Genomic DNA, 13,107 nt, shown 5'->3' on the forward strand with positions numbered 1-13,107 from the left:
GCCCTGCAGGTTTTCGCCCCTCCCCTCCTGAAATCCCTCCCTCTGGAAAACCTGAAATGGCGTCCTTGAAGAAGAGACACTTAAAAACCAAAAACAAATAATGGTGTTATAGCCTTATTCTCATAAGTTCTTTTTTGCATTCCTAAACGCAGGCCGCCAGGACTGGATTTATATAATTTCCCTTCCCGCCCGCCCCTTTCAGATGTTGAGAATTGGCAAGGGGGCGTTAGAAAACTACGAACGCCCTTGCAAAAACAAGTCGCGCAGCCAATTTGAGGCCCGGAGGAAAAGGAGGGAGAAAGTCTATGCAGAAGTCCGGCCGTCATGTCTACAACCCCGTGACACGTTCCCTCCCTCCCGGCCCTTTTATGAATGAACTTTGGAAGCGCTTGTTTTTTTTGTTTTTTTTTATGAATGGGAGTTCTAGCAGTGAATGAATCTTGGAGCTCCCGCCGCTGATTGGCCGAGGGGCGGCGCGGACGCCCTATCCCGGCTGTGCGAGAGCGACGCCGGGCCTTGATTGGCTGGGCGTGTCCCGACGAGCCCAGGGAATTCCACCTCCCCTCTCTTCCCATTCACAAAGTCAATGAAACAAAGGGAAACAGAAAAGAGACGTTCGCGGTGGGTTTTTTTCTGCGAAAGAGGAAACGGCCCCGGGTCGGAGGCGGGAGCGGCCGGTCCCGGCGCCGTCCCACGGTTTGGGGATCGCCTGCCTGGGGGTGGGGGCCGGCTGGGAAGAACTGAAGCGACCCCCCCCTCCTCTTTCCACTCTCAGGTGAGGGAGGAGGGAGAAGTTGGCAGGGAACCGGGGCGGTTGTCTCCATGACTCACGGCAGAAGTTTCAGCGAATGTACCGCGGGGGGAGGACCATTAACAAGAACTTTGGGGCCTAGTCGGGGTGTGTGTCTGGGGGTAATTTTAGGCCATGAATGAGGGTGCTGGAAAGTCGGGGAGAGAAGGGAAGCCACATAGAGTGGGTTATTGGGGAGGGGCGTTGAGAGAGGTGATGGAGAAATGCGGGGGAGAGGAGGAGGAACAAGCCAAAAATGTGATGAGGCGGGAGAGAGAGAGAGAGAAGGAGGGCATTCAGGCGGCGGTCTGGTGAAAAGCACGAAAAATGGGCTTGCGATGCACTCCTGAACTGAGTTGCCCCCGTTGGAGTCTGTAGAAGTCAAGGCACTTGGAAGGGTGGAGTTCTGTTTAGGATGGCAGTGCTGGGGATCTTCGCTGTAGGCTGAGGCTGCACAGAGAGGGAGCTAGGAGGGGGGACCAGGTAGACTCTGGGGAGGAGTTTGGAATGGCAGAGAAGCTAGGGGTGCCAACCTCTAGGTGGGACCCAGGGATCCCCTGGAATTTCAGCTCCTCTCCAGACTGCAGAGATCAGTTTCCCTGGAGAAAACAGATGCTTTGGAGGGTGGGCTCTCTACCATCGTACCCCACTGAGGTTCCTGTCCTCCCCAGGCTCCATCCCCAAATCTTCAGGGGTTTCCAAACCTGGATCTGCCAAACCTACCCACCCCATCCCCTGCTGGTGACCAGGGGGAACCTGGCAACCCTAGGAGAAGCCCAATGTGGAGCCGGGGTTGAAGGAGAAACTGAGGTGGGAAGTAGACCTAGCAACGGCCTCCCCCACCCCAGCATGTGTAGTGGTTTGGAGTGTTGGACTCTGATCTGGAGAATTGGGTTTGGTTCCCCACTCCTCTACACAAGCAGGGGAGGCTAATCTGTTGAGCTGGATTGGTTTCCCCCACTCCTCCGCACGAAGCCAGCTGGATGACCTTGGGCTAGTCGCAGTTCTCTTAGAGCTCTCTCAGCCCCACCTACCTCACAGGGTGTCTGTTGTGGGGAGGGGAAGGGAAAGTGATTGGAAGCTGGTTTTGATTCTGCCTTAAGTGGTAGAGAAAGTCGGCATAGAAAAACCAACTCTTCTTCTTCATCATCCTTCTTTTGGGGTGGGGTCCGAGGGAAGTGAAGGTGCGCACCCTCCCCCTGCACCTTCCCTCCATGATCCAGGCTATATAAATAATTTTTTTTGCTTGCTGCAGTGTGCGGTACTCACCCCTATGCGATATTCTCACTCACTGATTTACCTTTAAAAAACAAACAAACACAAAACGATTCCCATTTCAGGGTCTGCTGTCTACCCCCCCTTCCCCCAATGCTGGCGCATAACTTGCATCCATGACCGATGGGAGGATGAAAGGCTACCTGGACCAGCAAGTGCCTTATACTTCTGCACAGGTGGGTGACGGATGGTGCCATCGTAAACAGAGTTGGACCTTTCTATGTCCGTTGGAAGTCGGTGGGCTTAGGAGGGCGGGACTGTGTTTAGGATTGCACTGACCAGCTCATTTCTTGGGACTTCTATTGTGCTTTCACACACACACACACACATTGACAGCTTTGTAACTGGCAGAGCTGTTGCTTGGACCTCTGATGAATTTCATGGGTGGTTATCTTCCAGAAATTGCCAGGAAATGGAACCCTGGATGGCAGGCTTATGATGGCTGTGAGGAGAAAAGCCATGGATCCGAGCGTCCCCCAAGTCCCAGATTCAGAAGGTGTGTATTCTTTCCATTAGTGAGAGATCTAGGGGGCGAGCCAGTGTGGTGAAGTGGTTAAGAGCGGTGGTTTGGTGCGGTGGACTCTGATCTTACGCTTAATGCTGTTTAGCTTGGAAAGAAGGCGGCTGAGGGGAGACGTGATAGAGGTCTATAAAATTATGCATGGTTCGGAGAGAGTAGACAGGGAGAAGCTTTTCTCCCTCTGTCATAATACTTGAATGCAGGGTCATCTGCTGAAGTTGAAGGGTGAGAGATTCAAAACTGATGAAAGGAAGTATTTCTTCACACTACGCTTAGTTAAATTGTGGAATTCCCTGCCCCAGGATGTGGGGATGGCTGCCAACTTGGAAGGCTTTAAGAGGGGAGTGGACATGTTCATGGAGGAGAGGGCTATCCATGGCTACTAGTTAAAATGGATACTAGTCATGATGCATGCCTATTCTCTCCAGGATCAGAGGGGCATGCCTATTATATTAGGTGCTGTGGAACACAGGCTGGATGGTGCTGCTGCAGTTGTCTTGTTTGGAGGCTTCCTAGAGGCACCTGCTTGGCCACTTTGTGAACAGACTGCTGGACTTGATGGGCCTTGGTCTGATCCAGCAGGGCTTTTCTTATGTTCTTATGATCTGGAGAACCGGGTTCGATTCCCCACTCCTCCACGTGAGCGGCGGAGGCTAATCTGGTGAACCGGGTTGGTTTCCCCACTGGAGCCAGTGGGATCTGCTGCCCCACAAATGAAGAGGGCGCCGAGGGGGGTTCTTCCATATAGTGGGAATTGCAGCCTGGCTGGGGTGTGTGTGTTGGGGTGACTGCCATAGATGAAAGTAGAAGCTCAGCCTTCAGATGTGCTCTCGGTGCCAAATTTGTGTACTTGGATAAAGCCACAGGATCAAAGACGTAACAGCATGATTATTGGGCCTTATGCATTTACATCAGCAGAAAAGGAGAGAGTTCCCTGCCCCATGGAACTTACAGTCTAAGAAGACCATGGGAAAAACAAAAGCGAGGAGGGCAGAGGAAGAAAGAAGGAAAGAAAACATATGCCATATTATGTCCTTCAACCCCACAGGCTTCTGAGCCTATGCAGAATGCCAGCATGGTGTAGTGTTTAAGAGCGGTGGTTTGGAGCGGTGGAGTCTGATCTGGAGAACCAGGTTCGATTACCCACTCCTCTACATGAGCCGCGGATGCTAATCTGGTGAACTGGATTTGTTTCCCCACTCCTACACATGAAGCCAGCTGGGTGACCTTGGGCTAGTCACCGCTCTCTTAGAGCTCTCTCACAGGGTGTCTGTTGTGGGGAGGAGAAGGAGATTATAAGCCAGTTTGATTCTTCCTTAAGTGGTAGAGAAAGTCGGCATATAAAAACCAACTTTTCTTCTTCACATCAGGATCCTGATGTGAGATTTAGCTCAATGACCTTTCTGTACAGTGGTGATTTCCATTTTACAGAATGGGGAACTGAGGAACTATCAGAACATGATTTCCTCAGGGCTTCCAAGTATGTCATGGCTTAAGATTTCCTGAGCCAGCATCCTCTACGCTATGTCACTTCTTCTTTTTGAAGCAAGAAGACTTCAGCGAGGATATCAGTTTTCTCTTGGGATAGCCGTGATCAAACACATGTGTCTTTAGCCCTGTACTGTTCTTCTGAATGCTGTGGACAAGTCTGAGGTCATTGATTGCTCTTGAAGTAATCACTGCCCATTGAGACTAACGTTTAAAGTTAACGCTGACCTTCGAGCCCTGTAAGAACTTCTATGACCTCCCAGATCCCCATCCTGAAGACAGCCGGTGTGTTCCTCAGTGGAACAGGTTTCCTTGGGAGGTGGTGAGCTCTCCTTCCCTGGAGGTTTTTAAGCAGAGGCTAGATGGCCATCTATCAGCAGTGCTGATTCTATGACCTTAGGCAGTTCATGAGAGGGAGGGCATCTTGGTCAACTTCTGGGCATGGAGTAGGGGTCGCTGTCTGGGGGTGGGGAGGTAGTTGTGGCGGTTAGCGAGGTTTAAGAATCCCCATTCACACCCTCTCCGCCTGACCTGTCTCGCAAGGTTGTTAGGATAAAACGGAGGGGAGGAGACTGCTGTAACCCCCTTTGCCCCCCCGCCCGGCTGGGGAGAAAGGTGGGGCGTCAGTGATTAAAATAAATAAATTCCCCACTGGCACAAAGACCCGCCACTCTCCATTGCGAAAGAGATTCCAAAGCTCGACATAGCTATTGTGCACTCTGCGGTGCAATAGCGATTGTCTCCGTGTCTGGGAGTGGAGAGACTCCGGATGACTTCCTCTCTTCTGTTCAGCCTCGATTCCTGCAGCTTTTATAGGAAGTGGTGCTTCTGGATTCTGCAGTCTGTCCAGGCCAGCTGCTCCAGCTGTGCCCTGTGGCTAATGGCAATGCCTGCAAGGCCAGTTTGTGACAGCTGCAGGTCAGGCCGTCCATTTTGGGGTGGAGCGTCTAGGAAGGCAGGGGAGCGCAGAAGAAGAAGAAGAGTTGGGTTTTATATGTCGACTTTCTCTACCACTCAAGGGAGAATCAAACCGGCTTCCCTCCCCCTCCCCACAACAGACACCCTGTGAGGTAGGTGGGGCTGAGAGAACTGTGACTAGCCCAAGGTCACTCAGCTGGCTTCATGTGTAGGAGTGGAGAAACAAATCCAGTTCACCAGATTAGCCTCCACCACTCATGTGGAGGAGTGGGGAATCAAACCCAGTTCTCCAGATCAGACTCCACCGCTCCAGGGGATTGGGAGATTGGCTGTGGAGCTGGTTCTTCCTTCGCATTTTGGAGGGAGTCCTCTGCATGCACATGCAGATATGAGTCCCAGGGTGGTCAAACAGGATCCATGAGCACCTGTCTCTACCAGCCAATTGTGGCAATCACTCTGCTGCCCCAGTCTCAAGTTGCTAGACCTGAGTGAGGAGTTTGCCTCTCCAGCTTTATTCCACCTCGACATGGCTCCTTTGTGCTGCCACACCAGCAGGTCGGTAGTTAGAGATGTCTATCAATCCAGCCAGCTTTTCTGGTGGTGAAAAGGGGGGGGGGGGCTTTGACCACCCAAAAGGCTGTGCTGGAAATTATGGGATCTGCATAGAAGAAAGCCGTGTGGGAAAGGGGGTTATAGTAAGAACGGGAACAGGATGAGATGGAGCAAGCGACTGTTGGCTGAATCCCAGCCCCATTTGTGTTGTGTGTGTTAAGTGCCGTCAAGTCGCTTCCGACTCATGGCGACCCTATGAATCAGTGGTAGCCCCAACTACCACTGTTTTATCCTGCCTTTCCTCCAAAGTGCTTGGGGTAGCTTGCAGGGCCTGCCTGTTTTATCCTTACAACAGCCCTGTGGGGTAGGTTGGGCAGAATGTGTATGACGGGCCCAGGTTCACCCAGAGAACTTCACAGCTGAGTGGGGATTTGAACCTGATTCTCCGGATTGTGCTTCTAACCTGGATGTTAAAGAGTCTGAGCCTTATTGACAGGGTTGAGGTAAAAGGACAAACATGTAGGTGGCAGAGGGAAGAGGCTTGGAATCGAAATGATCCTGGGTTGGCTTGAACCATTTACTTCTGCTAAGTGAGGAATCTTGCTTCTTGTTTAGCAGGAGAAAGTCACTGGATCAAACCCAACAACCTGTCTTTTTGGGGGGGGGGGCTTCAGGGGTTGAAAAATGGATATGGGGGGGACTCGGCAAGGTGAGTTGAGGATTGACCATGGACCATGTCTCTTTTCTCCTTGCATTCTGTTGTATTCTTTAATAGATGTGACGGCCTGGAGGATGGGGAGGAAAGAAACACATTTTATAATTTTTTTCCCATGGAAGAATTAGAAATTTTGGTCAGCACTAAAAAAAAATTGTGAAATAGTTTCTCTTTTGGCAGGAGTAAAATGTTTTTAAGGTACGGTTTTGTTGACTGTAGTGTGAAAATTGTTATTGAAGACAATCTACTGGAATAGAGTATAACTATCTTTGTGCGCCTGTATGTGTAACTTCGAGCATCAATTTATTGTTTAAATGAGTCTAATTTTGGCCACAGTTAATATGTTATAGCTTGTAAGATAAAGCTATTGAATAGTTAAATGTTTTCAATGTTATCAAGTTGATATCTGCATATGGTGGTAGCCCTGTTATGACTATATGAGACTATATTTCTGTCCAGACAACACACATTTTTTTCTTTGCTACGTTATTCCCCCCAGCTTTTATCTCCCCCTGCCTCTCAGAGGGCAAAAATGAAGACGTGTATGCTAAGAGAACATCGGCTGCGGCAGTTTGCAGCTTTCTCTTCTTTGGCATTAGGTATATTTGCAATGTGTGGTTAGAAAAAAGAAAGCATTTGAACTTTTAAATAGGTCATAAATATCCCAAACCGTGCAACTGTTTATGCAAGCTAAGTTCACAACAAGGCATTTTGCATTGTGAAAGCAGTAAAATTAGTTTAGTTTTGCTGAGAACGTATTGCATCTTTTTCCAGTCCTCCCCCTCAAATGGCTGTGTTGTTCCCTGAAAAAGTGGGATTTCTCCCCATGGCTTCAACATTTCTGGAAATGAGTAACAACGTTTCTGGCAGGGTATGGGCTTTTGTGAGCTACAGCTCACTTCTTCAGATACCTGAAGAAGGGAGCTGTGGCTCACGAAAGCCCATACCCTGCCAGAGATTTTAGTCTTTAAGGGGCTACTGGACTCTTGCGCTTTTCTACTGCTACAGATAGACTAAAACGGCTGCCCATCGTGATCTATTTCTGGAAATGGTACAGCTCTGCCCTTTAAACTCCCTGCTCTTTCTCTGCTGCTCCAGCCCTGGTAGATCCATTGGTCACTGTGCTCTGTCCTTTTCCCTTTCAGATCTTTTCCAGGACCTAAACCAGTTTCAAGAAGTCTGGCTAACTGAAGGTAAGCTTCTCTTTCGTCAACTCTGTTATGCACTTTAACCGCCTCCCGTCTTTGGTTGATTCTCCCCCCCCCACACCCCACTTTCATTCTGCAGTTTCCAGACCTGAACATATGTAGTTTGGTCTCTGGCTTGGGTAAACTCAGGAATATGAATCACGCCATTGTGTTGGTATTTGCTTATGAAAGGAACTTGGCTCGGGGCGGTTTTTTCTCCCAGTGAAAAAACGTTCTTTTGAAACAGTGGCTGGTGGTGACTGCTGAGATGACATAGCTATCTAATCTATCTATCTAATCACTCTCATTTTAATCCTGCCTGCATGCACAGCTTTCCTTTCCCTGTTTTAGCCTCACAATAGCCCTGTGAAGTAGGCTAGACTTTATTTCCCATTGGTTGCCCCCATGGGGATCTAAAGCAATTTACAGTATCGTTCCATCTTCCTCCAGTTTATCCTCACAATGACTAGGGTTGCCAACCTCTAGGTACTAGCTGGAGATCTCCTGCTATTACAACTGATCTCCAGCCGATAGAGATCAGTTCACCTGGAGAAAATGGCCACTTTGGCCGTTGGTCTCTATGGCGTTGAAGTCCTGCCCTGAAAACCTCTCGCCAGTGGTGAAGAAGGACTTGGCAACCATAACAACAACCCTATGAGGTAGGTTAGACTGAGAACGTGTGTCTGGCCCCAGATCACCCAAGAGAATTCCATGGCAGAGTGCAGATTCAGACTTCGGTCTCCCAAGCTGTCTCAGCAGTACACCATGCTGGCCGAAGGAATGACTGAGGCAAGAAACAGCAATTGGTGCAAGAGAAAAATATTTAATATTTAAGCCTTTCGTGATTGTTTCATTGCTTGCTCGGGATGTTTGAGTTAAGAAAGATCCCCCTGAGGAAGTGCACGCAAAATGCGTAGGGGCAATTTAATTATGAAATATTTCCCCCTTGCACCAATTGCTGATTTTTTGTCTCCGTTTGGTTTGGTGCAGCCTTCTTTTCTTTTGTTCTAAAGAGTGACTGACCCAGCAAGTTTTGTGACTTTGTGAGGATTTAATCCCAGATCTTGGAGGTCCAGAATCCAAAACTAAGCAGTACACCACCATTGGCTCTCAATGAGATAACACAGAATGTTCGTCTTATTTGTTTTTTTTTAAATAAAAATTTATTACGAAATTAAAAAGGGGAGCAATCCAATCCAAACAACATACAAAATCTATAATAGTATAATACACATAAAAATACAGAACATATAATATTCCCGAACAAGCAATCACGTTATGAACCGCAGCCATCTGATTCTAAACTTTTAAGTATATTTCTCGACTTCATACTTCATCTAGATCTTCTGTGTTTTTATCGTTTTGGTAATAAGTCAGTTTAATCAAGATATAGGTCTCTTTCACTTTATCAAACCAGTTATTGAAATCTGGTAATTGTTTGTCTTATTTGTGTGTGGGTTCGGCCCCTTCTCAGTTCAGATAACCCCCATCTAAGCTTTTGAAACAGGCACATTAAGAACGGTTTGAGTTTTGTCTTCCGGTGGCGTGTTTGATTCGGGCGCTTCTCCGACTGTTTCTCCGCATCCTCATTTCAGCCTGGAGAGAGAACCTGTTGATTTCTCGAGAGCCCAATTAATGTAAATGGTAGTTAATTGCCGTTTTGAAGTGGATCTTGTATTTTGTTCTGGTGATGGGGGTCTGGGGACCTGACATTTGGAAAAGGTTAAAAAGGGGCATTGGTCTTGTTTACTTCAGCCCTGAGGTCGTGGTGCCTGTTGTCTTGTGAAATAGTGGAGGGCTCAGAAACCCGAGCAAGCGTCATTAAGATGACCCTCCATCAATGTTGGTAGCAAATAAACACACACACCAAAGGGGGAAATTCCACCGGGATGACTCGGCAGTATGTTCATGCTGGTGTAAGTGTTTTATTTTGATTGGAAATGTGTTAGGTCATTGACTGGGAAAAATGAAATACTTTCTATTCATCATGGACTAAGCGACTGTTGGTGTCTTTCATTTGGGGAAAAAAACGGAATTTGCTGCCTTTTGTGGGAAGCTTAACTCTGTGAGCCAGGGCTTCAGAAAATTTTCCCCTCTGAAAGCAAGATCTCAGAAAAAATCTTAGAAACTTCTTCATAATCAACGACTGCCTCTGATTCCTTGGCTAACAATTTTTAGAAGGTTCTGAATAATTTGAAGGCCCAGTTTCCAGAAACTGTATTCATTATGCAAGTTAAACATGATTGCAGGTATTTGTTTGACGTCTGCATGGGTTCACAGTATTTCATTTTTCATTCATTTCTCATCCTTTGGGACATGGCACTGTTACTGGTATTGTGGATGCCAGGGAAAGAGAATTACTGGGTAGCAGCAACAGTTTGCATATTCTTAGATATATTATCACAGCCATGAGGTCTTGTGGCTTGTTTTTTTTTTTTTTTTAAAGAAAGTTTACTTTGTCAGGAATTTAATTGCCAGGTGGGTGTCCTACGTTTTCTTGGCAAGCTCATGACATCTGTGAGATTACATTAGGTGTCTTTGCTTTGTTTTATGTGAAAAAGGGACATCTAGCACAATACAGGGAGTGAACAGTGAAACTGAAGGACTTCCTTAGGATCTTTTGGTGGCCGTAAGGTCACAACAAGAAGACTATCGAGAAATTCATGGCAAGCAGTCAACCTCCTTGCACTGAGAATCTATATTAGTAGTTTGGGATACAGAATTTGGTGCTGGTGGAAAGGGCTGTCAAGTCGCAGCTGACTTACGGAGACTCTGTAGAGTTTTGAAGGCTACAGATGTTCATAGGTGGTTTGCTATTTCCTGCTTCTGTGTAGTGACTCTCCCCATTATTTTTATAATATGAACATCCCTCCCCTTCATAGAGCCTTCTCTCTTGCCAGGGTCAATGCCTTCCCTTCAAGGATGTTGTATGGAAGGTACCATCAAATCCCAATACAGGAACAGCTTTGTACCTGTGGGTCCAATTCCCTGGATATGATTGATCATATACTGCTTGACTGCCCCCTATACCAAATATCCCGTGAGAAAAGGCTTAAAAATTGGATACATTCAAAATATTATCTATCCAATAAAGCAAAATGTCAACTCCTATTAAATGATTTTGCTCCAAAGATTACTGTGGATGTTGCCAATTTCCTGATGGATGTGATGAAAATTCAAAAGCTTGCAACCTTTGATTTTTGAGCTCATTTTATTGATAATGGGTTTTATGATTATTTTGTAACAACTGTAATAATAATTATGCCATTAAAGGTTTCATTGTCATTGTGTAGTGACTCTAAACTTCCTTGGTGGTCACCCATCCAAATACTAACCAGGGAGGACCCTGGCCTGATTAGCTTCCTAGATCTGACGAGATCAGGCTATCCTGGGGTATACAGGTCAGGGAGTAGAGAATTTAGCATGTGCAGTATTCTGATCCTCACAACAACCCTGAGAAGAAGGGCAGGCTGAGCGGGAGAGAGAGACCCAAGGTTGTCCAACGAGGAAGAAGAAGAAGAAAGAGTTGGTTTTTATATGCCGACTTTCTCTACCACTAAAGGTAGAATCAAACTGGCTTACAATCACCTTCCCTTCCCCTCCCCACAGTAGACACCCTGTGAGGTATGTGGGGCTGAGAGAGCTCTAAGAGAGCTGTGACTAGCCCAAGGTCACCCAGCTGGCTTCGTGTGAAGGAGTGAGGAAACAAATCTAGTTCACCAGATTAGCCTCTGCCGCTCACGTGGAGGAGTGGGGAATCAAACCTGGTTCTCCAGATCAGACTCCACCGCTCCAAACCACCCCTCTTAACCACTGCACCACACTGGCTTCTATGATGGAGTTGGGATTTGAACCTCATTCCTGCAGATCCTAGCCTGATATTCTAAACACTCCACCATGCTGGCCCTTAGCCTTTAGTGTCTTTTAAAGGTATATTTCATGGGAGAAAGTGAGAGTAGGCAAATATGGGGAGAATGGAGCTTCCACCCATTGACTGCAGAGTTGGGGTTAAATCCTAACAGCTTTTCTGCTGGTGAAAAAGGAAGGCGGAATCCCCTTCAACCAACCCACATGCTATGCTGGAGATCGTGGGACCTGCATGGACAAAAAGCATATGGGAAACCAACTGTATTAAAGAGGGGAATTGTCTGGAATTGAGTGAAAAGGGTGGTTGGATCCAACCCTTGGACTGTAGGCATCATCTGATGCCCTTTTTCTGCTAGTGATGAATGATGCTTTAAGGTGTTCATGAAATAGTTTATTTTTAATGCTGAGGGGAATTGATTTTTAATTCAAGGCCATATAAATCATTGCCAAGATAAAGGATCTGTTTTTAAAATCACGTTTCCAACCTCCTAATTCATGTATTTCCTGAACATGTGTGCATAATAATTGGTTGTTATAACAATTAAATCATATATTATCAACTAAATGGAGCTCTTCTACTGCCCGGGAATAGAGTTCATAACCATTAGTATTGCTGCCGGAAGCACCTTTGAGGCTATAGAATTTAGATCTGCTTAAGGCGGCGATTGGCATTTATTTTCTTATGATTTAATATTTTCATTAGGAAATCCCATTGAAATAACAAACCTAATCTGATATTTTTTCCAATTTGATTTTTAATTTTTTTTTAAACTAAAGAAATGACTGGTTTTTAATTTACCGTGAAAAAGGGTATCGGGATGAGGCTGCTGTAAAACATGGAGATTTGCCAATTGATTTTAATGTGTGATAAATGGATCCAACTTGCTAACAGAACTAAGACTCTGCTTCCTAAATTTCTGGATTTTCTGCAGACATTGGCCCTGGTCCAGAGCCCTGCAGAAAAAGGATTAACCATGCCTAGTATGCAAGCTTGAGGTACACAGAGATTTGTTATGAAGAACATTTTACACAGCTAGGTACACATTATTTCATCCTTTGAAGCGGATATGGTCTGAAGCATTGGTCTGAACACTCGCACTAGGTTTTTGCATACCTGGCAGGGCTGATCCCCTCAAGTACCTGAAAAAGTGTGCTGTCACTCTCAAAAGCTTAGTCTTTAAGGTGCTGATGGACTCTTGTTTTAGATCTGCTCAAGGAAATGGGGGCAGGAGGGCTATTGTCTCCTGGCACTACTGATAAAGAGAATTCTGGTTCGCGAAAGCTTCTTCCAGAATAAGTCTCTTAATCCTTAAAGCTCCTTTTTCGATTTTCCCTCCTGTAGTGGACTAGCATGGCTATTCATTTTTTTTAAATTAATTTAAAAAAAATTAATTGCCTCAAACAAATAAATAAAAAACAAAATATAACAACAATGGTGGCAACCCTATAGTCAAGGATCTATAAAGGTTTCCAAATATCTAAAAATATGTTGGTGTGTAATTATCATCTATATGCCTTATGTCCAAATGTTGATAAAGTTGTTTGGTCTTCAATCCATTGGATTATTGGAGGTGCGGCTGTGGCTCAGTGGTAGAGCCTCTGCTTGGCATGCAGAAGGTCCCGGGTTCAATCCCCGGCATCTCCAGTTAAAGGGATTAAGCAGGTCGGTGATGTGAAAGACCCCTGCCTGAGACCCTGGAGAGCCGCTGCTGGTCTGAGTAGACAATACTGACTTGGATGGGCCAAGGGTCTGATATAGTATAAGGCAGCTTCATGTATGTGTTCATCTTTCCAG

General features: G+C 46.3%; 1 protein-coding gene across 1 annotated transcript in view; it reads left to right on the forward strand.

Moving 5' to 3' along the window:
• Positions 1-2,181: 2,181 nt before the first annotated feature.
• ETV4 (ETS variant transcription factor 4) overlaps positions 2,182-13,107 on the forward strand; it is a 36,367-nt gene continuing 25,441 nt past the window's right edge. The window contains exons 1-3 of the mRNA XM_056863489.1: positions 2,182-2,241; positions 2,465-2,561; positions 7,404-7,451. Coding sequence (XP_056719467.1) covers positions 2,182-2,241; positions 2,465-2,561; positions 7,404-7,451 — 205 coding nt within the window. The remainder of the gene's footprint in view (positions 2,242-2,464; positions 2,562-7,403; positions 7,452-13,107) is intronic.

Source organism: Euleptes europaea, chromosome 18, assembly GCF_029931775.1.
Source record: "Euleptes europaea isolate rEulEur1 chromosome 18, rEulEur1.hap1, whole genome shotgun sequence".
Taxonomy (NCBI): Eukaryota; Metazoa; Chordata; class Lepidosauria; order Squamata; family Sphaerodactylidae; genus Euleptes; species Euleptes europaea.